General features: G+C 53.0%; 8 protein-coding genes and 1 pseudogene across 8 annotated transcripts; 4 read left to right on the top strand and 5 right to left on the bottom strand.

Moving 5' to 3' along the window:
• Positions 1–424: 424 nt before the first annotated feature.
• SAPIO_CDS5614 (uncharacterized protein) lies at positions 425–1219 on the bottom strand (the record flags this gene model as incomplete). The annotated part of the gene is made up of 3 exons (XM_016787909.1): positions 425–775; positions 887–1089; positions 1207–1219. 3 exons carry the CDS (start codon positions 1217–1219, stop codon positions 425–427), a joined length of 567 nt encoding a protein of 188 aa, XP_016642224.1.
• An 801-nt stretch (positions 1220–2020) lies between these two features.
• Positions 2021–3088, top strand: SAPIO_CDS5613 (annotated as a pseudogene; the record flags this gene model as incomplete).
• A 729-nt stretch (positions 3089–3817) lies between these two features.
• On the bottom strand, positions 3818–5898 carry SAPIO_CDS5612 (Uncharacterized protein; the record flags this gene model as incomplete). Its single annotated transcript, XM_016787908.1, has 4 exons — positions 3818–5100; positions 5163–5274; positions 5341–5531; positions 5613–5898. The coding sequence occupies 4 exons, from the start codon at positions 5896–5898 to the stop codon at positions 3818–3820; spliced, it is 1872 nt and encodes a 623-aa protein (XP_016642223.1).
• A 1923-nt stretch (positions 5899–7821) lies between these two features.
• Positions 7822–10072, top strand: SAPIO_CDS5611 (Aspartyl-tRNA synthetase; the record flags this gene model as incomplete). Its single annotated transcript, XM_016787907.1, has 5 exons — positions 7822–7922; positions 7999–8665; positions 8734–8898; positions 8954–9070; positions 9143–10072. 5 exons carry the CDS (start codon positions 7822–7824, stop codon positions 10070–10072), a joined length of 1980 nt encoding a protein of 659 aa, XP_016642222.1.
• Positions 10073–10378: 306 nt separating this feature from the next.
• Positions 10379–11366, bottom strand: SAPIO_CDS5610 (Polyketide synthase; the record flags this gene model as incomplete). The annotated part of the gene is made up of 2 exons (XM_016787906.1): positions 10379–10660; positions 10770–11366. 2 exons carry the CDS (start codon positions 11364–11366, stop codon positions 10379–10381), a joined length of 879 nt encoding a protein of 292 aa, XP_016642221.1.
• An 880-nt stretch (positions 11367–12246) lies between these two features.
• On the bottom strand, positions 12247–13170 carry SAPIO_CDS5609 (Histone acetyltransferase; the record flags this gene model as incomplete). The annotated part of the gene is made up of 4 exons (XM_016787905.1): positions 12247–12525; positions 12587–12792; positions 12885–13033; positions 13100–13170. 4 exons carry the CDS (start codon positions 13168–13170, stop codon positions 12247–12249), a joined length of 705 nt encoding a protein of 234 aa, XP_016642220.1.
• A 1646-nt stretch (positions 13171–14816) lies between these two features.
• SAPIO_CDS5608 (uncharacterized protein) lies at positions 14817–20131 on the top strand (the record flags this gene model as incomplete). Its single annotated transcript, XM_016787904.1, has 2 exons — positions 14817–17834; positions 17903–20131. 2 exons carry the CDS (start codon positions 14817–14819, stop codon positions 20129–20131), a joined length of 5247 nt encoding a protein of 1748 aa, XP_016642219.1.
• Positions 20132–21656: 1525 nt separating this feature from the next.
• Positions 21657–22696, top strand: SAPIO_CDS5607 (putative aldose 1-epimerase protein; the record flags this gene model as incomplete). Its single annotated transcript, XM_016787903.1, has 2 exons — positions 21657–22232; positions 22319–22696. The coding sequence occupies 2 exons, from the start codon at positions 21657–21659 to the stop codon at positions 22694–22696; spliced, it is 954 nt and encodes a 317-aa protein (XP_016642218.1).
• Positions 22697–23153: 457 nt separating this feature from the next.
• SAPIO_CDS5606 (Phospho-2-dehydro-3-deoxyheptonate aldolase) lies at positions 23154–24659 on the bottom strand (the record flags this gene model as incomplete). The annotated part of the gene is made up of 2 exons (XM_016787902.1): positions 23154–24099; positions 24178–24659. 2 exons carry the CDS (start codon positions 24657–24659, stop codon positions 23154–23156), a joined length of 1428 nt encoding a protein of 475 aa, XP_016642217.1.
• Positions 24660–25263: the final 604 nt, after the last annotated feature.

Here is a 25263-nt window from a genome sequence, read left to right as displayed (position 1 = left end):
AGCGATTCTCTCTCGTGTCCGATGGATGGTGAGACCAGGGATAGGTCTGCGTCAGCACCGGAACGCTTCAATATCTGACAATTGATGGGTTGCAGCCTCAATCTGCCTCCGCATTACTAGCAGTTCCAAGATTGAATGAAGGACTCTCTGACGCCACAACCCTTGGCTTTTTTTCTTCGTGGTTTCGGCGATTTAATCCGTCCTTTACATTTTGTGCACTTGGGCGCAGCTTGCAGATCTCATGTAGATACCCTAAACATGATTCAGATACATTTTGTTCACTGTCATCATTACTTCGTTGCCTCATACTCCACGAGTTTGCTTCATGGTGATGTCCGCAGACCAGTACAACATACAACCTCGATGGTAATCCACACTTAATTACCCGCACTCATCGCCCTCCCAAGCATCCCGCCTCAAGTTTTTAGTTAATCTTCGCCTTGCTAAAGTCCATCTCGGGGTGCTGTTCCTGGAACTTCTTCAAAATATCCATCTTCTTCTGCTCATCCGACGTCGGTAGCCCTTGCTCCTTCTGCCTCTGATCATACATCATCTTCTCGACCATGGCGCGCGTCTCGCCGTCGAGGTCCGACAGCTTGGAATCGTCCGGGGTGATCTTGGTCACGTCGATCTTGGGGGCCGTTGTGATGACGTGGGCCCACCACTCCATCTTGTTGACCTTGTCGAGGTGGATCTCGAGGGTTTTGGTGCCGTCGGCGTTTGTGGTGAGGGTCCAGGTTGAGTCGTCGACGATGACGGCGTGGGGGAGGTCGCCCTGCAGGGAAAAAGGGTTAGGATAAGTTTCATGGCTAAACCTACGTGGTTCAGTAGAGCCATATCTCTACAAGGGAGAGGGGCAGCAGGTAGCAGCAGGGCAAGTACTAACGCTGATGACGGGGTCCTGGCCCTTGATGCCAGCTACGAGCTTCGTCTTCTTGATGTCGACGTTAAGGTCCCTGCCCTTGAAGTTGCCGGGGATGGTGATGAAGACGTCTACATCGCCGATGGTTTGCGTCCATTTGTAGGGGAGGGCGGCCTGTTCTTCAGCTTCCTTCGCACGGGCGGCGGCTTCTTGCTCAGGTGTGAGCTCTGGATGGAGGGGCAAAATGGTTAGTTAGAATGAGCTAGGTCGGGGAGGTTCCTTGCATTTGTGTTTTCGAGCTATATTCGGCATTCGGAATGCAATCTGAGTACATAAATACATACCTTTGTCTGCCATTTTTACTCTTCGTTGACTTGATTCAGGGCTGCTGGAATGGTTTGAAGTGGTGAATGTGAGCTTCGAAGGTGGTCGAAGATTCCAAGGCTGAGAAATGCTGGCTTAGGTGGGGTCAAGTTCGCCCCGCTTCTAAAAATGGCACTGACGTCGAGGGCAAATTAATGAGCCCGAGCCTCTCCAGTACCAACAAGAAGACAATATCCATCCTGTCGGAAGGCTATTTCTACAAACACCAATGCCATTAAAATTTACTTGGATCATCTCGAAGGATCAATTAAGGTCGGTTAATTTGTCATTCGCTATATTTAAGACGACACCCACTCATGTGCTAAGGTATTTAGTGACCAGGTTACTTAGCCAGGCGGTCCCCGAACATCGAATATCGTCCGCCAGTTAGCGACTAGGCTGCAATGTAGTTTACTGCACTGCAGGCATCAATAGCACAAGTCTGAATTCTTAGCGCGGCGCACGTCACTGTTGCCCCAGCCTTCTTGGCTGGCCTGTGCCACCTGTCAGCCTCGCCAAGTGCTTTTGCTCCTGCATATTTCACAACCTTGACCCTTAGCAGGTATTTCCTAATGCAGCTCCCCACAGCATCACAAACAATGCTCCAACTCTGACATCGGCTCTCTCCAAACCCGCATAGGCAACATAATCTTCCAAATGTTGCCGATTCTCTAAATCTCCGACAGCAATTTCGCAGCCGGGGACGAAGTCCACTTTCCCTGTCGCCACTCTCCTTCACCCACCACCTCTTACTCAAAATCACAAACCAAAATCGAACCCTCCACATCATCCTCCATGTCCCGTAAAGCCTCCACCTCCGTCGGTCGCGCGGGGGCCCTCCCTAGCATCTCCGGCGACAACCCCGCCGAAGACATCTGCCCCGTGTGCAAGACCTCGCGCTACCTCAACCGCGACCTCGAGTTCCTCATCAACCCGGACTGCTACCACCCCATGTGCACGAACTGCGTGAACCGAATCTTCCGCGAAGGCCCCAACCAATGCCCCTACGCCGGGTGCTACAAGACGCTACGTAAGCGCGGGTTCCGCACGCCTTGGTTCAACGACCTGTCGGTCGAGCGCGAGTGCGATATCCGGAAGAGGGTAGTCGCCGTGTTCAACAAGGTAGAGGATGACTTTGAGACGCTGGAGGATTACAACAATTACCTCGAGAGGGTAGAAGATCTCACGGATGCGCTCGTCAACGGCACGGAAGAGAAGCGGAGAGAGGCCGAGAAGGAGCTGATGGAGTGGGAAGCCGCGCACAAGGCCGAGATCGAAGCGAATAAGAAGCGCCGCGGCGAAGCCGACGAGCTTTCCAAGAAACGCATGCAAGCCGAAGAGCAGGCCGCCAAGCAGCGACGCCTCGAGGCCCTGAGGGAGGCCGAGGAGGAGCGGAAGCGCGAGGTGAAGCTCAAGGAGGAGATGCTCAACGGTCTTGCCAGGGGAGAAGAAGGCCGCGCTGCCGAGACTATGAACAGGATCATGTTGAAGCGGAGAGGTCAGGCCAAGCAGCAGCAGCAGATTTCGTACGATGCGGCGAACTTGTCGATTCGCGGACTCAAGGATAAGAAGCGCGTCGATGATAATCTGCCCTACGATCCCTTTGGAGGCCTCGATCTTACGCCCTCGAGGTATGCGCTTGCTGATCCGAACGAGTATCATAACGAGTGGCTGGACAATGCGCGCTCGGATAACGAGTATAGGGTTGGTGGGTATGCCGTGGAGGAATACCTCTCTCGCGTCATGTTTGAGGCCTTCTCGGGCATGGGGGTGTTCATTGAGGATGAGAAGGAGCAGGCAAGACCGGCTCCTGAGGTGAAGGTTGAGATCTCCGTAAAGATGGAGGTCGATGACGTCTTTTAGGTTCGATGCGATGGAGCGCGACATGCGCACACACACACAGTACACGAGAGAGAAGGCAGGGAGCCAGGAAGACGAAGAAAAACAACACATTTGTACCTTAGAACCATTGTGACTTTTAGGCAGGGCATTTTCCGGCGGCGTTTAGGGGTTGTGGGAAAAAGAGGTGTTTGCTAATGACGATACCTTTGAGACACACAGACACTTAGATGAATCGAAAAACCATTGTATGATGGGGCCGCATTTACTAGTTCTGGTGCTGGAACGCCAAGAAATTTGATATTGACCTCGTCACACAAGGTTGTTATGTTTCTATGCAGCCCATTCAACATTTTACTAACTGATATCTACCATTCCGTCTCGACAGCCCTCCCTGGCGCCAGGGCAGCTCGCCAACCCCTCAACCTCCGCGGGAAAGAAGAAAAAAAATAAAGAAAAAGTTCAAATCCTCCAAAGAACGCCTCGCTCGCCCGAATATGAAAACCAGCCAGCAGAGAAAAGAAACCCAAGAAAAGAAATAATGCCAAAACAGGAGGACGTAAAGTAAAGAGGGAAAAAAAAAAAAAAAAAAAGAAGTAGGGAACAAACATCAGGGGAATTCATGCCTGTGAACAGAGGGAGAGAAACCCAATCATTTAGCGAAAGAAGAATATAAAAGAAGCGCCGAGTAGACTAAACAAAAAAGTATGTAACTCGGTCTCCGCTGCCATAACTGCGGCTCGCAGGGTTCTACTACTGCTGCCATGGAGCCTGCTGAGCGGGGCGAGGGAAGACGGGAATGGTCTGGATCTGGTCGAGACCGCCGCCGATAGGCATCTGGTTGTGTTGCCAGCCCATGCCGGTGTTGTGGTTGACAAAGGTACTCTGTCGGAAGGGATTGGTCGTGCCGGTGGCCTGGGGCACGAGGCCGCCAGGGTTTGCTCCGGTCTGCTGGGGTTGTTGCTGAATTGGTTGGATTGGTTGGACGTTCTTGGCGAAGGGGTTCGTCCCCGTGGCCATGGGCTGTAAAGGAGCCGCAGTGGGTTGCTGTGCCTGCTGCATGGGAAAGGCGCCGCCGGTCTGCTGAGCTAGGGCGAAGGGGTTGGTAGAGAGCCTGTTGGAGGCCGGACTCGTCGGCGTTGAGAGAGAATTGGGCTGGATGGGTGACGTGACTTGTTGGTTGATAAGCATGGAGGCGCGGAAAGGATTGGTGGTCTGTGGCGCCGCCAAGCCTGGAGCGCCGGTAGGCATTGCCTGTTGGAAGGAAGCGACGGCATCTTGGGGGATAGTCCCAAGATTGCCGGGCTGGAAGCTTGGCTGGGGCGAGAAGCCACCGAAGCCAGCACCAGTAAAGTTTGGTTGCAGTTGAGGTTGAGCCACTTGCTGCGGCTGCTGCTGCTGCTGCTGGACAAAGCCAGAGAACGCCTGTTGCTGGAAGGGGTTGTGGGCTCCGAAGCCAGTGGGTTGAGCCATAACAGTGCCGTTGCCCACAAAGCCCGTGGGTTGGGCTTGGAAAGGCGCCTGGGTCGGGAACTGCACAGTGACTTGAGGTTGGGTGACTTGAGGTTGAGCAGTGCTTTGGACCGCCATGGTGGTCTGGTTCTGCTCGATCGAGTCGAAGAAGTCGATCAGATCTTGATCGGGTCCCTTCGACGGCTGCGCGGGTTTCGATGCAGCGGTTTGCGATCCGTTGGTGGTGCTTGACGCAGGCTTGGAAGAAGACGTGTTAGACTCGGCCTGCTTGAGTCGGGCAATAGCCGAAGCGCCACCCGTTCGCCCCGCCTTCTTCTTTGCGTCAAGCTCAGCAATGTATTGTCTGCGGTGGATTTCGAAGTCTGGGTCTCGGAGATAGTCCTCCAGTTGGCGACCAAGGTGGACGGGTGCGTGCTTCAGCTTAGGAACCTCGACCCGCGTATGGTGCTCATACTGACGAGCCACTCCGAGATACTGGACGACATAATCGGTCTGCTTTGTGAATTTTCGGTAGACATTAAGGGCTCGCTCAGCGTCGGGCTTGGACATTTCAAAAAAGTGACCTAGGATCATGTCAGTCACAAACAATGTATGAAGCCGCAGCAGTAGGACGACAACAGCGTACCTAGAATGTTAATCAGTCCCTGGTTGAGGACTTGGAAGAGAGCGAGGAGGTCGAGAACAAGCAACCGGAAGGCTGTGATTGTTATTTCATTCTCCGGGTCCTGCTCCATGACCTATATGGAGAGAGCGAGAGCACATTAGCAACAGCGCAAGAATTCAAAAAGGTCCATCCGACATACATCACACGCCAAGAGGGCAGACAGCTGGTGCTGAACGACTTCTGTCTCCCTCAGTAAGCCCTTTTCTACCGACAGGTTCTCGAGCCGTGACTCTTTTGCCCTAACCCAGTCGCATTTCGTGTCTCTGTAGGCTCGAGCACGTTCGGCGAGATATCGCGCATAATGACGGATGTTGCGGCCTTGGGTTTGAGCTGTAGGTTTGTTGTTAGTTACACGTAGATCCAGAAGTCTCGAAGGGAATGAAAAAAGCAAACAACCGCGGGGAATCTTACCATCGGTAAAGGAACTGATGGCGAGAATATTGATATGTTTAGCCAGGTACGCGAGTGTAGCGTCTGGTCTACCTTCACGGATCATCAGATGCACGGTGATCAAGCTCTTGAAGACGACGGTCCATGTCGAATCGCGGAGGCGAAATTGTAGAGCGCGAAAGACTTCTCCAACGCCGGCCTCACCGGAATGAGTCGCCACTAAAATATGCTCAATGTACTTCGTCTTTGGCGGTGCGGCCTTGATCTTAGTAGCGCCCTTGACGGACTTTTCAAAGGAGCTCGACATGGTTGTGGACAGCCGGGGTCGCGGCTAGTGCAACTGAGCAGTATATTTGACGGATGTATACAAGAAAGGGCGTAGCGGTCGAATGGAAATGCTCGCTGGAGTAAATTCCGAGTAGTGGAATCGAAGCAAAATGGACAATTATCGTGAAAGCTCGGACCTAAGGATGTGGGAGGTGAATGGGCTTGTCGGTGCCATGGGACAGCGAGGCAGTGTGAGAGCTTCGTTATCGCCTGGGGTTGGGGATAATAGGAGGCAGTCGGAGTTTGAAAGCCAGAGGCGTAATTCACGGCAAGCGTCTCGGATGTGGCTATCGGTCACCTTCGAAGGATGCTTCGACCGTGGCGACGATGCGGTGCTGGCAAGATTTATCGTCAGGCCGCTGACGTTGCGTGAATACGAAGTTTGGGTTGGGTTGCAGGCGGGAAATGTCAGGGAGCCCTGGCTGCCATCTCACTATTCTCGTCAGTTCCCTGTTCAGAGGAATGCCAAGCTCGATGAGGCTGACAGATTTGGCTGCGCTGTAATCAACCTTTGTTGGTGTGGCTGGTGACCGGGCCGATGTTGCCCCTGATTAGCCAGGACGGGGAACCTGTCCAGGTTTAGAGGTCGAATGTACTTTTGTGCCACGACGCTACCAACAGTATTTTGAGGTTAATTTGACTTTTGGCCGACCGTTGCTGCTACATGATGATCTCAGCAGCGACCGACGCCACAGTGGCCAGGCCCCACCAAGAAACGGGTCCAATAAGTACCTCCAGGGTCCGAAACTTTTTTGGAAATTTCTCTCTTTCCTCTCCATATCCCTCCTTCAAATAAATGTGAGTAGCCCCAGCAGCTCTTCCACTACATCGCAATCAATTCGCGTCTGCAGTGCATAATGCTAACATCTCTCAGGTGATGATGCCTTCGTGTTTTAGATGATTTCAGGTTTCTCCAATCAGAGCTTCAGAACTCTCCCTTTCGGGGGCTCAAGTGGTTCTGCTGTAATGGTTGAGTGACACCATGATATCTGCGTCCGACACAACCTACCTTGTACATTCGGACGCGAAGAAAACGGCAATCTGATTACCTTGGAGTCGAGGCCTTTTCGGGAATTTTGTTTCTTTTGTTGGGATGGTTGGCGCAGTACTCTTCGTCGCATTCATTCCTTCCTTCAGCAGGTGGGAGTGACAGGGCCCCGGGTCCAATTCGATAGTCGCATGGCACGGCACACTCGTTCAGATGTGCCGCCTATGATTCAGGGAATTTCTCGTCCATCGCGCGTTGCTTTCATCTCCGGCAAAAAGCTGTATGGTTTGACGGATCAAGCGATTTGTCACGCAGCTCAGAGCTGACTAGTGGGTAGATGGCTAGATGGCTTTTGTACTTAGAACTCATTTCCCCCCTGTTTCCCCTCTCGAACTACTTTTCACAGCAAGTGCTGCAATTGACCAAACACGGCCTTTTCCGCCTCATCCTCATCTTGCCTTTCTGAGCCGATTGAGCTACCAATGCCGCATTAAAAGGCAAGTGGCTTGTAGCTACAGAGCTACAGCTTACGGAATATATCTACGCTCGAGTGCAATCCTGTTCTAGCTAGAATATAAATGTCAACTCTATTATAATAGAGAGCTCTTATAATGTTGTGTGCTTTATCCCAACCTATATCAAGTAGATCCTAAATTTCGGAAGTGATGTCTGAGCTGTCTCCCCAAGAAGTCGTTTTAAATTCCTTCGTGTAGGGGAGCTTGGACCACCTCCTTCTCGAACCACTCAATCAATTCCAAGGTCGGAATTTCCTCGTGTAATATTGAAATCACTCCATCCAAACTTGTCAGAGCTCCTTATAAGTCAATTGCTCCTTTCACACTTACACAGCGCCATGTCGGCTTGCTCTCCATTCCCTCGTTATTGAATTTCAATGGCTTCTTTAGCCTTTCGACGATGCCCCTTACGGGGTGTCACCACAATCCAGCGGTCACTCGTGAGAACCTGGACCCCGGCACGACACAGATTTTACTCACCCTCATCCGCGAGGCTTACAAGTAATGAGACGCAATGGGACCAGCTCGTTGAGGAGTACAAGGCATATCTTAGCCCAATTCCTCAAGAGTCTCCCAGGGAATTGTTTTTAAATCCTAAGCCAACCAAATCTGTTACGCTGAATGGGTCTGTGGACAAGAAACGAGTCGTCTCCTCCAAGCTCGGGTTCATCTCTATCACCCGTGAATCCGCCGCCGTGGAGTTCCCAGTCGTCATTCAAGGGAAGGAATTGCTTCAGAAGCTTCGCCAGATACCGCTTTTCAGCGCTGTATCCATCACCGGCGAGCTGGTCGAGAAACCGTCCAAGGTCTCCGACCCTAATGCGCCTCCTCAGTATGAGCTGGTCGCCTCATCAATCGATTGCCTCAGCCCGTTTCCTAAGGATATCGTCCTGACCGAGAACGACAACTTCGCGCCGGAATCCAGGTTCTTGCAGTTGCGCTTCCACACCGAATTCAGGCACAGGCTGAGGTTTAGGGAATGGCTACAGTCGACTCTTAGCTCTGTGGCGAGCAAGTATGACTACAGCGCCATCACCACGCCAATGCTCTTCAAGTCTACTCCCGAGGGAGCGCGTGAATTCCTGGTACCCACACGCACAAGGGGACGCGCTTACGCTCTAGTGCAGAGCCCACAGCAGTACAAGCAGGCTCTCATGGCATCAGGTATTCGCGGGTACCAGCAGTTTGCGGTATGCTTTAGGGACGAGGACTTGCGTGCTGATAGGCAGCCAGAGTTTATGCAGGTTCGTATTTTGTCGCAACTGGACGCTTATTTCCCGTAATCTCATCTGCTGACGGGTGTCCATGATAGTTTGATATGGAAAAGTCGTACGCCGATGGCCGGCAGATCACGTCTGACATCGAGAACATCGTCAAGGAGGCGTGGCAACGTCTCTGCGAGGACCATACTCTCTACAAATATGGAGACTCTTTCATCCCAGTTCAGAACCAGCACGCCTCTAGACCCGATATCCAGGTATGTAATTTCATTGAACATCAGGCCTTGAATAAACGGTCACTGACTATGGTAGAAACTGGAATCGCAAAACATCCCTGCACTGCCCAAAGAACCTTTCCCGCGTCTTACCTACCATGAATGCATGACACTCTACGGCTCCGACAAGCCCGATCTTCGGATTCCCGGCCAGGTTTGTTTGCTCTTCCTTTGTTCCTCTCCATGGCACACCTTGCCTTGAGAACATGCGCTAACTTTGACTCAGATCTCTGATGTAACTAAACATGTTAGCGAGAACTTCGTTAGCATGATTACCTACCTCAAAGATTCAACCGTTGAAGCTTGGAAATTTCACCTGGGTTCCTCGGTCCGTGAAGTCCGCGCTTTCGTCCATGAGTTCATGGATGGACTGAACACGCAATTCCGAGATCACCCTGATGGAACCCCCCAAGTCCTCATCTTTGATCCTCAACAACCCCGGGACGGATTCTCTTCGCTAGGTCCGGAGGGTATAGACCCGCTACTTCCAGACCTAGGTCCTGGGGATCTGGAGCCTGGCGACGTCGTCGTTTTCCAAGCAAGGAAGAAAGGCCCCTTCTATGGTGGCTCCACTAACCTCGGCGAAGTGCGCAAGCGCATCTTCGACGCCGCCGTCGCCAAAGGCTTAATCGAAGCGCCAGAAGGATTCAAATTCCTCTGGGTCACCGAATTCCCCCTTTTCAGTCCCGAGGAGGATGACACCCCAGGCCAAGGCGGCACAGCCGGCTTCTCCGCCACCCACCACCCCTTCACCGCGCCCCTCACACCCCAAGACTTCGAACTCCTTCGCACAGACCCTCTCAAGGCCAAGGCCGACGCATACGACCTAGTCCTCAACGGTACGGAGATAGGAGGCGGCAGCCGACGTATCCACCGCGCCGACATCCAGGAAGCCATCATGCGTGAGGTACTGGGGATGAGCGAGGAGCGCATCGCCGACTTCGAACCGTTGCTGAGCGCTCTGCGGTGTGCGCCGCCTCATGCTGGATTCGCTTTTGGATTCGACCGACTCTGTGCGTTGCTGACGGGGACGAACTCGATTCGGGATGTCATTGCTTTCCCGAAGAGTATGAAGGGAGAGGATCTCTTTGCGAGGAGTCCTGGGGAGTTGACAGAGAGCCAGCTGGAGACATATCATTTGAAGCTTCGTGAGTAGGGGAGTGTTTACTCTTTGATTGACTTCACTTCCTTGTATTATTCCATGTACTACTTGTTGGGCGCCCTGTAACACGCATATAGACTAGGTTGGGTTGTATAATATCTGTTAGAATTTGAAACATTTCCACTTCAGTCACTAAGACCATAAACTAAAGGGCTCCTTATGATTCATGCATTAAAATTTACCATTTCTTTGGATTAGGACTGTAGAAACAAAAGAAAAACTGAGCTGAGAGGCACTTAAATCTAGTTTGCGAAAAGCAGTTTAAAAACTCAAAGACGACTAACGCGGACGCAACACAGCTCAACCCCGCCTCCTGGTGGTAGGACCCTTCCTGGGCGTGGTACCCGTCGACTTAGCCGAAGACGAAGGCACAATAGGCGCGGCGGCCTCACGCTTCAGAGGGACGGCGACGACGCGGGGCTTCTTCGTGGAGGAGGGCGAGTTCCAGTAGAAGAGCATCTGGGCGGCGAGGACGGCGTTGAGGACGAAGCCGGCGATGAAGCCGTAGAGGATGAGCTTGTCGTCTACTTCTTGGAGGGTGGTGAAGATGCGGGTGAGGGATCCGAGGAGGTAGTTGAAGACCTGGAAAAGGAGATAGCGGTTAGCCAAGTACTTTATTCCCCTTCTTCTCTTTCTTTTTTAAACGGCCGCATAGTTTGATCTGGAATTTGAGAAGTCTCAAAAAACTTACGGTAAAAGCACTGAGCTGACCAGTGCCGCCCTCAGCCCAAATGGCGACAATCTGAGGCACCTTGCTCGCAACGCCGAGCGCACCAGCGCCGGCCTGAAGCCAGCCCAAAGTCTTCATATCCAGAACCTCCTCAGTAAACAGCGCGCCAGCGGCGCCAGCTAATCCCGCTACGAAAGCGGCCGCCAAGCCCGACTTCCCCGAGTAATGAAGCACCAACACGGCAATAGCGACATTCTGGACAAGGATGAGGGCGGTCTCTCCGTACGTCGAGAAGGGGAAGCCGTTGCGGAAGTTATAGGCGAGGCCGATGAGGTATGCGGCGGTCTCGAGGAGGTAAGACAGGAAGGAGACGCCTTCGGCGCTGCGCGAGGAGGTGAGCTTGAGGATCTGGGGAACCTTGACGATGGAGGAGGCGGCGACGATGCCGATGCCGAGACCCTTGGAGAGGGCGAGCTTGAGGCAGGCTTGGTCGGTTAGGTCAAGGTCGAGGACGAGGGTTTGGTAGCACGTTGGGCCGATGAGGGAGATGGCGAAGGTGCGGAGGGGGGCGGGGAGGTTGTGGGTTATGGGCTGGAGGGTGGTGCGGAGGACATCCATGGTGGGCGAGGATAAGGATGGGGTTGTAGATTCGTTGGGGATAGCTTTTCCTCTTCGATTTGGAGGATTTCGGTTGCGGACGCGTGGGAGAGCTTGGGGGACGCGATCGTTCGAGGCTGGTTTGGGGAAGTGGAGAGACGAGGTTTAAGTGGACACGTTTCTGGGTCGGCAGATTTTTTGTGTTGGACCAAATCTTGTTGTGAATGGGTGGAGCTGGAGCTAGATTTGAGCTTGTCTCCAGCTTTTGCGCCGTGACGTGGAGAAGAGAGAAGAGCAAAATAGCGAGCAGATGTTGCAACTAAGGAGACTGAAGTAATAAAAAACAAATAATAAAATTGATGGGCTCTTGGAATGGAGATGGGTATATTATCTGGCTTAATCCCGTAATAATTTAATATTTGGGCGCTACTTTGCATTGATTTCTGTTGATCCATTGCAACTTTACGATGCAATGCCGCAAAAGCATGCCGCCCTTGCCCGCTCAGCCCACGAGCCAGACAGCCGGTAACCTCTTAAAGTTGGATTTGAGCTTCCCGTGGAAGGTGGAAACTCGCCTGTGCTGAATCTAAACTGGCGAATCAACACGAAAATCTGTTGAAACACCCAACTCCGGGCCCATGATGAATCCTTGTCCGTCTCCATGTCGGTGATAATGAAAGCTAGTGAAAACTAAAGCACGAAGGTATATGCGTCGGCTATTAGTATTCTTCGAATTCAACAGGGTAAGAGCTTCGAGTGTCTGTCTTACCATGCATATTATTCGCAGCTCAGACATCGAGATGAACCCGAACGGCGTAGGAGAAAAAGAAAAATGAAACTAATGAAAAAAAAAAAAAGAAAAAGAAGAAAAGAGAGCATATTGATCATGATCTCCATCGACTCAGCCTCTCGACTTCCTGCCCTTCTTCTTCCCAGAGACCTGTTGTGCTTCGAAGAGGCGAATCGCTCGCTGGCAGTTCCCGAGATTAGCCTCGGGCTCCCAGGTGTTAGAGTCCTCGGGATAATTCTTCCACTTCACCAAGTAGGAAGTTTCTTGGGATTTCGAGTCAATTTTCTTATCGACAACATATTCAACCTCCCACTCTTTCTCTTTCTCGCTCTTGGGAGGACGACCACGACGCTTGGCTTGCTTGGGGGGCGTTTTTGCAGCAGCCTTGACCTAAATATTGGATTTTAGAGAATGGTTTCTGTGATCCGCCGTGAAACATAGGTGGCCGTACCTTTTTGACGATCTTGGCCGCATCACGAGTTGTCTCCTTCTCCGCCGTTTGCTTCACCACCCTTGTGCTCCTACGAGGTGCGGTTTCGCTGCGACGGACCCTTTTGGCTGGTGGCTCTTCGGCCACGCCCCTGGGTCGACCACGCTTTCCTCTCACGCCAGCTTTAGAAGCCAGGGCCTCGCCATTCTTGGTCGATACCTCAGCCGCTGGAGCCATGGCGGTTTTGTTAGCTTTAGGTACCAGCGTCGTATCCGAGGGAAGGAAATGGGAGAGGGGAAAATAAAAATAAAAAATTTACCATGCGATTTAATTTGGCCCTGAAGACGGCCTCCGCGTCCTCGACGACCACCCCTGCTACGCTGAGTCGGGCGAGAGGCTGCCGGCTCGCTTGGGGCCTCCGCAGCAACGGTGTCGGCAAGTTCTTCATCGCTAAGAGATGGAGCCATCCTGTAATTGCCTTGCGTCAGTCGACAGTCAACGAAGCTTGTAGATATTGGGAAAATGGCAACTTACGGCTCAGCTGCCGGCGAGATAAGGTCACTCGCGACTCCCTCTGGTGAAGGGGTCCGAGACTGGTAGGGCATCGTCAATATGGGATTTGGAATAGAGATGGTTCGTTTTTCTTCTTGTTGTTGTGCTTCTTCTTCTTCTTCGTCTTCGCTGGAATGAAAATTTTCCGAGTTAATTGGCTTCTTCTTTTCCTACGGCAGGGGGGGCGGGTTGGTGTCCCTGAAGCGAGCTTGGGGATGGAGTCGGGTGCTTCAATTGGAGGGCGGCAAGAATTGTTACCTCGAGTTTGCTGAAGCAAAGGAAGTGGGAGAGGGAATATGGCGCCCTGTTTTAACTGTGATAAAATCCATAAGGATCGGAGCTATGAAACCACAAGCGATCGTTAATGGTGCCTAAGGTAAGCTCTCATACTCCCTGTTGCTCGCAGGGAGGCTGTTGAGTAGATCGTTGAGCTGATCTTTTCATAGGGATGCTAGCTTGGACAGCGAACGACATCCTAACTCATGATCCCGTAAGTGGCGATGAAGGATATTGATTTCATCAATGTTCTTGCACAGGGCAAGTACAAGGGAGGTACGTTGAATGAGAGATTAGCTAGAAATGTAGCTCTTTATTGATTATTGATGTTAATATAGGTTGATACTTTAGCTAGTGAAAATATCAGTCATTAACTAAAACCTCTAGTTACATCTTGCTTTCTTCTTTAGTTTCAGTATTAATTGATGGCAGGTGCACATTCTGGCTCTATCAGTTTGTGTTCAATGTTTCTTGACTGGCTTGAAAGGCGGCCTCTTGGTCTCATGTCCTCCAAGTGGGATCAGTGGGGGACTGTGGAGATATATTGGAGGCCCATCCGATTCTCTTTGGAAAACACCTTTGAAAGAGAGCGGACTGCTGCTGCTGGATGAGGTGAGCTACGCCCCAGCCAGAAACGCCAATGTCCGAGCTGCTGTAGACAGACGAAACTGCCTCTCGAGAAGAGCCGCAGCTATTATTACGTATGATTGGAAGCGAGCATCTTCTGCGGTTGAGCTCGACAGTCAACTCTCTGAGTCTCTCTTGGCCAAGATTTGAAGAAGTCTTTGAAAGTCCAACTGATGCCAGCTGACGCAATATCTTTGAGCTCAAGCTGCCAGCAGCTGCCTGGTTTCTCCACTCGACGAAGCCAAGATCCTCCCCGCACAGACTCCAGAGTGGTCAGAGCTCACAGACACTCTCCGCGACAGGAACGCGTCCGGTTCGTGCAAGCGCGATCGTGTTTAATGGCTTTTTTTCTGCTGGCGTCGGTCGTCGGTCCTGTCATGGCTTGGTCGACTGGGCAATGGCACTTAGCTGAGGCATTCTCTTACTTCCCATGACCCTCTCGGATACTTGCTTCTCCAGCACCTCACCGAATTGTTCCATGCCTACACTCTTCGTTTGCTCCTCATCCTGAAATTCCCATTTTTTTTTTTTTTTTCGTTTTGCCATAATCTCGGAACAGTCTCCGTCAAGCCGGTGTTCTCATTACGATCATTTTGTACATTCCCATCTTTCCATCACCCCGTCTCACGGCCAACGACTGTCCGCTTCCTTTCGATTTATCTCCAGTCTTCCTCAATGTCTACCGTATAGACCTCAACTTGACGGATTAATTCCACCCTTAGAGGCCCACCACGAGCGACTGTGTTGCGGCTTGGGTTTGGTCTTTTGTTTTTTTTTCTATTTTCCCTAAAACGTTATGTCCGCCATTCTCCTCGAGACTCTCCCTCCCCGACCTCCCACTCCTCCCCGAGAGTCTACCTACGATCCCATGGCCGATGCGCCCTTCAAGCAAGTTCTGGCTCGACCATCCTTCGACCCGAGACTGAGCCTCCAAACCCCGCCCAGCGGTGTCCACTCGCCAAGATCTGCTGCCACAGACTCGAACCCGAGCTCAAGGAGGAGTGGTAAAAACGTGGCGTTTGCTTCCGATACCCTGATCAGGGAAGCTCCCGTATACGACTCCGAAAATCGTGTTTCTCCGCCTTCGGGCCCCCTCGTCCCTTCTTCCAAGGCCTCGAAACCTCAAAAGGGCATCTTGAAGCCCTTCATCTCCCCGAACCCCCTCGACATCTCCTTCAATACCGCCAATGGTGTGACCAGCCAGTATAGCCTAATCAACATGTTGGAATCGTCGGCACGCCGTTTGGCCGGCGATGATCGGATTGATAGGATGGATGCCTACGGCATTCTCAGTCGCGCTCTACGAGCATCTAATAACCTGCCCGATAGGGTCGCCCTCCAGGAGAGGATGCCTAGATTCATGGAGTACATCCAGCGTGATATCACCGTTTCTCCACCGGACTCGTCCCTCACAAACCACGCCCTCACATTTTTACTCACCATCCTGCACTTCCCGGGAGTAGCGAGCTCTCTCACGAACGATTTCGGCATCTTCATGATTGATCACTGCATACGCTCGTTCGGGGATTCGGCCGTCTCCAAGGATGTCACACGGCACCTCCTCCAGGTCGTTGCGCAACAAAACTTCTCACCGCGTGTCATGACCCCCGATCGAGTAGGCCGCCTTCTAGCGGCGTTGAGCAATATCGAGCAGCACGTCACGGGGAAGAGCATCATCCATTCCCGCATCATGATCTACAGGCGGTTGATCAAGCAGTGCAAACCCCTCATGCTGGTCCATACCAGCTGGTTACATGATCTTCTTGCAGATACACTGAGCAACACAAAAGATATCCGCGGCGCTGCCATAGTGCTGGGTTTTGAGGCTGCGTCGACCATCGGCAAGGACAGGCAAGTATCCAAGAAGCTCGCCGACCTCTTCCAGGCCATGGTCGATGAGCAGAAGTATGTTGACTTCTATCTCGACCGGTTAAAAACAATGCTACGGTCGAGGCAGGACGCCTCATTCGTTCCCAAGATCTGGAGCGTTGTGCTTCTCCTTATGAGGGGCATCCAACTGGACAAGTGGCAATACTTGAATCACTGGCTCCGGGTTATCCAGCAATGCTTCAACTCCGGCGATATGCAGACGAAGCAGGAGGCCAACTACGCATGGAATCGATTCGTCTATGTTCTCCACTTCGAAGAGGCGTCATACACCAAACTTCTCGGCAGTACCCTGTGCCAGCCAGTCTGTAGCCAATGGAAGCGGAAGGTGTCGGCACCCAAGACCGACGAAGGCTTTCAAAACGTCATATTCGGCAGTGCTTGCAATTTATTTTATTACACGTTCAAGCCGGGTGTCTCTCAGGGACTGCTCGATAAGTACTGGGACACGACCGTCAAGCCGGTTATGCAGCAACTATGCGCAAACAATCAGCCGGAGGAGCGTGTTGACCAGGCCATCTCCATCCTCACCAGCCTGTTCGATAATACGACTCGTCGCCAATGGATTGAAGATCGAGTCCTTACTAACCCCTTGGCCGACGCCTCAGAGCTTCCCCCCTTGGAGCCCAAGTGGCTCCGACACAATGCCGCCAGGGTATTCAGCGTGCTTCGGCCCATTCTCGACAGGAACTTTGCCGACATCGGGCGTACCTCGACCTCGACCTATAAGCTGTGGTATACTCTAATCGCATCCGTCTCTTCCGCCGCTTCCAAGGAGATCAAGGTCTCTTTCGATACTACGGAGTTCATCTCGTACGTGTTTACTTCACTCCTGAGATACTGGAGGAGGGGCATTACGAAAGAAAACTCCCAGGGCCAGGATATCTCTGTATTCGGGCCTATCTTCCTCTCTAGCATCCGTCAATTCATCGGCACCGTCGTTGAAGCATTCGGGCTTCTTCCCTTTACCGAGAAGCAGCTTTGCAGCCGCCAGGACACATTCACGCCGGCTACAACGCCTTCACATCGATCAACCAAGGTTGCTGGTGTCTCGAGGACACCACTCCATCACCTATTTACAATCCTCTCGACACTCCCGAATGGTGTCCCGGATGATGCTGCTTTTGCGGATTTTTCCACCGGCGTGTTTGCGCCTTTCTTCAAAGCTAAGAACGCAAGGGCAGCCTCCGATTTGACGCAGGAGATGCTCAACTCAGTTCCAATGGATTCGCTTTGCCCGTACGGACCCTGGATCATGGCCGCCAATGCAGTGAAGACAGCGCTCGCCTCTGGACAATCTCGAAGTGCTCCATCTTTCGCTCCGACTAGCAGCCTTGAGCCCCTCGTTGGCAAAGAATACCGCGATCTGTGCCGCATTCTCGAACGTGGCTTTAAATCGACCCCAAATCTTCCTTCCGAATGCTGGTCCTCGTTCCTAGAGGCCGTCGAAACACACATTACGGAGGAGACCGGGCCCGCGGGCAGGGCACTCGCCTTGGTTGAACCTCTGGCCAAGACAATACTTGACCATGTAACCACGACAGGTCGAAGTGTGGATCCCAGAGCTGTCTATGCTACTACCGCCCTACTACACATAGCCAGCCAGCCTCGTGACCGACAGACCGTTGATTCCGCTCGAATGCGGCTTTGGGGCACATCCACGGCAAAATCAGCCTCGTTCGACCCTTTTGATAGTCTCTACAAGCTCTCGAACGTCGTGATGGAGGAGCTATACAGCAGCCTCGGTGATGTTGAGATGGCGAAACTCGCTGCCCCCTTCCTCACAGAACTGGACGGGTTTTTAAGGCGTTGTAACAACAGTCTCGTTCTCAAGACTGTATGTACTCTACAGGATGGTTTGGTCTTCTGGATCAAGGATGACGAGTCGCGACTAAGCAGCCGGCAATCTGCGGACACGGCTTCAGCTGTATGTATAATAAGAAATGAGGAAACATACCTGCGATGTTGGGTGGTTTTAGCTAACATGTTGAACAGGCCAAGCAGCTGTGGGATCAAATCTGCGACTTCATCTCGTCTCAGGAGACCGCCGAAAGCCTTCATCTAGAAACCTTCGAGAGGCTGTTCTGTGCCGCGTTCCAAAGCAAGCACAGGCATGTGGTGAATAGCGTCGCCATGCTATGGAACAGGATGTTCCACGATACTCAAGAGATCGCCTACCCGGAAGCCCTCCAGACGACGCTCTTGTCCGTTCGATCTATGGTAGACCTTGTCTTGCCTGGTCTCGACGAAACAAGTGGAGAGTCGGGGGCTGCACAGCAGCAGCACGCTTTTGTTCAATCACAGGATGACATGGAGGTGCTAAATATGTCGCCGCCAAGGTCCACTCGTTCCGAAAGGGTTCATTTCGTTTCATCCGGGTCCTCAATTGCTCCTACGCCCCTTCCCTTCGTCGCGTCCGATTTTAAGAAGCCGCAAAACAGTGGTCGGAACAGGAAACAGCAGAAGTCCAAGACAAAGTTGCGACATGAAGATTCTCAGATCCAATTTGAGCCCGTCCCGTCCACCACGGACAATGAGGAGTCTCAAAACTTGACGGAGCACCAGCTGGAGGTTCGGGAAAGACAACGAGAACAAGAGGTACTGTACAATATGAGGTCATCTAGTCCTACCCGAAACGAGGCCATGGAAGTGGATGATGCCCGCGATGAGCCCTCTCCCGCTCTCCCAGACCCTAAGAAAGAAACGCCGAAGAGGGACACTCCAGCAAGGCAAAAGTCATATGAAGACTACATTAGCTCAACGCCCACGCCGCGGAGGGGCCAGATGCTGCCACTTCAAGACGTTGAGATGTCGGACCCACCTTCGTCGCCTCCGGAACTCTCCCAAGTACGCCGATATCCACTTGTACCGGAGATACAGTCGCGATCAAACAGCGTCGCCGACAATGTCAACTGGGAGTTTTCCTCCTCACCGGTGTCCGGTTCTCCTCTCCCACTTCAGAGGGTAATTGTACAACAGGAGGAGGAACCGGAAGCGGAGGACGACGGTCACGTCCCTGATGATAGCGAGGATATTGCTGTAGTGGAAGACTCGTTCGCCATGGATGTGGTACCGTCGAGCGCTGCGCATGAGCTCATGGTGCCGGAAGCTGAGAAGGAAGACGAAGAGGACGAGGCTAAGAATTTGACGCCTTCCCGACGCCGCACGCGACAGAGTGTCCGACAGGACTCACAGCAGCTGCTGCAGAAGCAGAAGCAAAGTCAAGTCGAGAAGAAGCGCGTCCCATCGACGCCGCCACGCGAGACATGCGCACGTGGCCTTGATGCTACACCCAAATCAGATAATGACGAATTCGTAGATGCTCCGAGCAGTCCACAAGTGGTTACGCGCGCGAAGGCACGGCAAAGCCCCAAGGCACCGGAGCCCGTTTCCTCAGTGGAAACTAGCTTCGCTATTAGCGAGGCAGCCGAGCGAAGCATGATCCGACTGGTAGAGGAAGCCGAAGCCAAGCAAGCAGAGATGAAGCGAAGAACGCGAAGCAGCCGGAGGGCAGCAGTAAAGGACTGCATAACCGTCAAGACCGACGACGGCGAAGACGAAGACGAAGATGAAGACGCGGAAGAAGAAAACGCTGGTCGGGAGATTCCCTCCACCCCCCAGAAGCAAACGAACTCCGTCGAGGCCAAGTCCAAGAAATCCACGAGTCACAGGCGGAAGCGGAAGAGGGGCTCAGGCTCACGGCAGCACGATGAGCGATCGAAGAGGAGACGCTCGGCTGGCGCAACGGATGACGACGACAGTTCGGCAGCCACCAGCAGCCCATCGCTTCGTCGCCACTCAAGCCAAGCCCGAAGCAGCGAAGGGGAAGACGAAGATGTGCAGTCTCAGGTTCTCTCTGAGCACATTGCGGCTTCGCAGAGCCAATCTCGACAATCGCCCGAGCTTGGAGAAAATGGCCCACCTTCGGGTCTTGGTACAGGCGTTCCTGATCCCGAAGACGTCGAGATGGCGATGGAGGATGCCGTGAACGAAGGCGGCGCCGGAGCGGACTCTCAGACCGACGGCAGTGTGCTGACGAGCGGGTCCAGCCGTACGAAGGGCCCGACTTACAAAATCGAGAAGCACTTCAAGAAGGCGTTGGAGAAGATGCGAACTGTTGCTCTCTCGCGCGAGGAGATGTATAGGATTGAGGATTTGTTTTTGGACTTTAAGAGGGAGTTGTACGAGGCTGAGAAACGAGGCCGGGATGTCCACCGGAAGTGAGAGGTGCGAAGAAGAAGAGAAAGAGGAACAAGAAGAAGAACCGATGAGTTCTGTTCTCTCTCTATATATTTTATCTTTATGTACATGATGGTTGGGAGGTACAAGGGACCGAAAGCATGAAGCTTCGTGATTCTGGCGAATCATTACGGGATGACTTCATTTGTTTACAACAACACTGCATTTCATATATGGAGCATGGCGGAGTTCACCGGGTTTGGATGGCGCAAGAGAGTATTGTTTTGTTGATGGCGGACTCTACTTCTGTACATATCATACCGGTTTCCGATCAAGTTGGCGGCACAGGTACATTCATACATTCAGCCATAAATCAAGCTCACGATTTAGTTACCGCATTAGTTCTCGAGCTAATTATATGTGTTGAGGATAAGATCTCATGAGGCAGATACGCTATGCCTTGCCTTGCAGCAGCGAGCTTGGCAAGAATAGAGGCTCTCACTGATCAGATTAGAAAGTGGCAATTCTCGATAGCATTGTTCCGGAAAGTCGGGGGAAGAGGATCGAGACCTGCTTCGAGCTGTTTCAATATGAGACATTGGGATGCTTCAAGACATGAAGTACTTTTTAAGTATCTTGGCCATACAAGCTTCGATAGCGGTGGACTAGTCAGGTACTCGACTCTAACTATTCTGGACATAGAGCGCGCGGTATTAGCGCAGGTCGTCGAAATCCAGAGCTCAACTTGGTGAAACCCCACCCAAGCTATTGCTATGCGGGGTTCAGCTTCGTTGGAGGATTCCAAGTCAAGCATCAAGCAGCGATTGATTGATGCTCCCGCCCCTCTTTCCCGTCTCTCTCTTTTTGCTCTCGCGTTTCCATTGCCAGCTTGAGCGGTGTCCGCCGTGGCTGCCCCACCTGGTAGTGCACTTGCGTTGCCCCTCGATCGCCCCTCCCCCTCCATCTCGATCAACCACATGGCTCCTATGGCTCCTTCCCTTGGTTTGGTTCACTATGAAGTAATACCTTTGTATTCCTTCCAGGCTTGGATGATGCTTCATGCTGACACACAATTGCACCTTCCAACAAACGTGTAACACGATTCATTTCTCGGAAAGACCCACCGCCCTTTTAGGAGCAGGAAGAAAGAGTACTTGGGAAGCTGGTCGGTACTTCCTTCCCTGCCCAGGGTGCTCTGTTCATCAGCTGTTCCAATCTTACAATCAAGTCACCCTTCGAGCCTTGCCCACGTTGAGCCCCTCCTTTTTCTTTTCAACCTGTCCCTCATCAGACAAACCCCCCCGTTCATCAATCACATCACGAATCGTGTTTTCTTCCCTCCTTTACTCCTTTCTCCTTTTCTGCTCCTTAGATACTATCACACTTCAACTCCACCCTTACCAATTCCCCTTCCCACAGCTCCCCTCCCAAATTCCCACGAAGCTTTAAGTTCACCCTCCGCCTTCTCTCCACCTTTACCAAGCAACCCCTCTTGTATCGACAAGACTATCCTTCTACTTAACCCTCTCCAAAAAGCACCTATCCAAACCCAAACACACCCCCAATCAAAATGGACCGCCCCAACCGCCCCGCCGCCCTGGCCACCACTCCCGGCCTCCCCCCTCAGGCCCAAATAACCACCTCCCACGACAACACCCGCGTCTCCGCCGTCCTCCCCACCGGCGACTCCGTCGAGGTGCTTCTCCACGGCGCCACCGTCATCAGCTGGAAGGATGGCTCGGGCGCCGAGAAGCTCTGGCTCTCCACCGCCGCCAAGCTCGACGGCTCCAAGCCCGTCCGTGGCGGCATCCCCCTCGTCTTCCCCGTCTTTGGCACCGCCCCCGGACACGCCGCCACCGCCTCGCTGCCCCAGCACGGCTTCGCGCGTAATTCCAAGTGGGAGTTTTTGGGTAAGAGCACGAGCGAGGGCGGTGATGATGCCGCTGAGGGCTCGGTGAAGCTTGATTTCGGGTTGAGCTCGGGAACGCTTGGCGAGGACTGGAAGGCGAAGTGGGGATATGCGTTTGGACTTGTCTACAGTGTTACTTTAAGCCCTGGATCGTTGAGCACTGCGCTTGTGGTTAGCAATGAGGGTGAGGAGGCTTTTGAGTCTCAGGTTTTGCTTCACACTTACCTCAGGGTCAAGGTACGGGTTCTCCCTCCTACTCTCTGGCTAATAAGAGAAGGGAAAGATGGGCAAAACAACAGAGAACTAACCAATCTGTTCTACAGGACATTTCCGCCACCGAAGTCACCGGCCTCGAAAACAGCTCCTTCCTCGACAAGGTGGATGGTCCCCAAACCAAGACCCAATCCGGCCCCGTCACCATCACTGGCGAGACCGACCGCGTCTACAATCCCGAGACCGACCCCAAGGACCCCGTCCGCGTCGTCGAATCCGGCAAGCCCACCGTCACCCTCGTCCGCGACAACCTCCCGGACGTCGTCGTCTGGAACCCCTGGGTCGACAAGGCCGCCGGCATGGGCGACTTCGAGCCCAAGGATGGCTGGAAGAACATGATTTGCGTTGAGGCTGGTAGCGTTCGGTCGTGGACTAAGTTGGAGAAGGGCGATGTCTTTGAGGGTGGTCAGACGTTTTATGCCAATTGAGGGTCATGTCACGGCGAAAGGAGACGAGGTGGAGAAGTGGGCGTGGACGTGGTGGGCGATAGAAGAACCAGCAAGATTTAAGAGTTTACGAGGATGAAATCCGGTTCGTTCGTACAAAACAAGGGATTAAAAGAAGGGATGAGAAGAGGATTGTTGTGGCCGAGGTGGGCCATCTCTACGAACATAGCCTCGATACCTGAAATTCATAAAACCATTGAAAGCAAAAAACTATCAACGAGTAAGAGCGGGATATCAATACTCTCTATTCTTTAACGGAAAAAAAAAATCGAAAAGGAAATCTCTCTAAAAGAAAAAAGGAAACCCAATGCATGCCTGCAATTCCTCCCTGATCCCATCTTTTTTGCTCATGCCTCATCATTCACAGTATCATCGCCAATCAAATTCATTCCCCCAATCCGCACCAACCCTCCCCACCCACTCCGACTTCCCCCTCACCTCAAATTGGGAGTGGCTTTCTCTCCTGCCTGTAATGATCCGCAATCAAAAACGCCAGCTCAAGCGCCTGCTTCTCATTCAACCGCGGATCGCAGAAACTCGTATAATTGGTGCTCAGATCATCCTCGTCCAAGTTCTCTCCGCCGCCCAGACACTCAGTGACGGCATCTCCCGTGAGTTCCAGGTGCACGCCGCCCAAGTAGCTGCCCTCACGGCGATGGATATCAAGCGTCTCGCGCAGCTCGGAGAAGATGTCGGCGAACTGGCGGGTCTTGACGCCGGAGGGCGTGGACATGGTGTTGCCGTGCATGGGATCGCACTGCCAGACGACGCAGCGGCGATACTCACTCGACTCGACGGCGCGGATGTGCTGGGGGAGGAGGTCGCGGACACGCGAGGCGCCATAGCGCGTGATGAGAGTGATTTTTCCCGGTTCGGCCGTCGGGTTGAGGGTGCGCAGGAGGACGAGGAGGTCGTCAGCGGGGGTCGTGGGGCCGACCTTGATGCCGATGGGGTTGGCGATGCCGCGGAAGAACTCGACGTGGGCTCCATCGATCTGGCGCGTGCGGTCGCCGATCCAGAGGAAATGGGCTGACGTGTCGTAGTATTCCTTGATCGGAGGCTCGGGGACCTCGCCGGTGGAAGGGGATGAGGTGAGGCGTGGGCGCTCGAGGAGGCGGGTGAGGTTCTGTTCGTACTCGAGCACGAGACCTTCGTGGCTCGTGAAGAGGTCTACGGTGTCGAGCGTGTCGGTGCGGTTAGCGCCGATGGTGTGGAGGAAGCGGAGCATATCGGTAATGGAGTGGACGGTTTCCGAGTACTTGGCGCGCAGTGTATGGTCGCGGACGTGGCCGAGGCCCCAGTCAAGGGGTCGGTGAAGGTCCGCGATGCCGGACGAGAGAGAGGCGCGGATGTAATTGTGCGTGGCGGCAGAGTGATGGTAGGCTCTACGCATGTCCTGTTAGTGAGTGCTCCATCCCCCCTTTCCGACCTTCATATTTTTTTTTTTTAGCTTCCAAACGTACTGCACGAGTCTCCCCGCATCAATCTCCCTCTCCTCGATCGGATACCCATTTATAATATCACCCTTGAAACTCGGAACCTCCCTCCCATCGACAATCTCCATGGGGCTACTCCGCGGCTTGGCATACTGCCCCGCCATGCGGCCGATCCTGACGACGCGCTTGTCGGCACCCCAGATGAGCACCAAGCTCATCTGCAGCAGGAGCTTGATCTTGGACTCGATAGCGGACTGCTCGCAGTAGTCGAAGAGCTCGGCGCAATCGCCTCCCTGTAGGAGGAAGGCATTTCCCTGGGCGACGTCGCGGAGGTGGGCTTTGAGGGAGACGATCTCGCGCGGGTGCACGATGGGAGGGAGGCGGGCGAGCTTGGTGGTGGCGGCGGTGAGGGCGGCTTGGTCGGCGTATTCGGGGACGTGCTTGATGGGCTTGGTGCGCCAGGAGTCGGGGGTCCAGGCGGGGACCTCGGGGTTTGTTTGCGAGGCCATTGCGAAGATGGGCTGTGGAATTGGGTTGTGGTTGAGGGTGTCAAGGGAGAAGAATGGAGTGAGTCAGAGAGGGAGAGGATATAAGGGAGGTGGTTTCTAGGTGAAAAAGCGGATGAGATTACTAGGACGAATAGAAACGCAACGCAAGATGACTCGATGTACTTTTAGGGAGAATGAAGAAATAGTATAGAGTAGGGTAAAAAAAAAATCTAGGACAGTCGGCGAAGAGAATTGAAATTGAGTTCTCTAGGGAGTGACCAGCAGCCAGATTCGTTGATTTTTTCTTTTTCTTTTTTTTTTTTTTTTTTTTTTTTCGGGGGGGGGGTCAACAGGGCACGAAATATCCCGAAGAAATAATTGGCGATGGAGAACAAACTCCGCCCCCAGGCTCTTGGGTTCTAGTTCTTCACAAAAGGAACCTCGCCGAGTAGGTCTGCTCCGAGATTCGGCCTTCACTTCCTGTAAGATCTTTAAAGATCTTACAGGAAGTGAAGGCCGAATCTCGGAGCAGACCTACTCGGCGAGGTTCCTTTTGTGAAGAACTAGAACCCAAGAGCCTGGGGGCGGAGTTTGTTCTCCATCGCCAATTATTTCTTCGGGATAT

The sequence above is a fragment of the Scedosporium apiospermum genome (genome assembly GCF_000732125.1).
Source record: "Scedosporium apiospermum strain IHEM 14462 chromosome Unknown SEQ_SAPIO_0099, whole genome shotgun sequence".
Classification (NCBI taxonomy): domain Eukaryota; kingdom Fungi; phylum Ascomycota; class Sordariomycetes; order Microascales; family Microascaceae; genus Scedosporium; species Scedosporium apiospermum.
The sequence above is the reverse complement of the archived record's forward strand: the minus strand, read 5'-3'. Positions and strand labels throughout refer to the sequence as shown.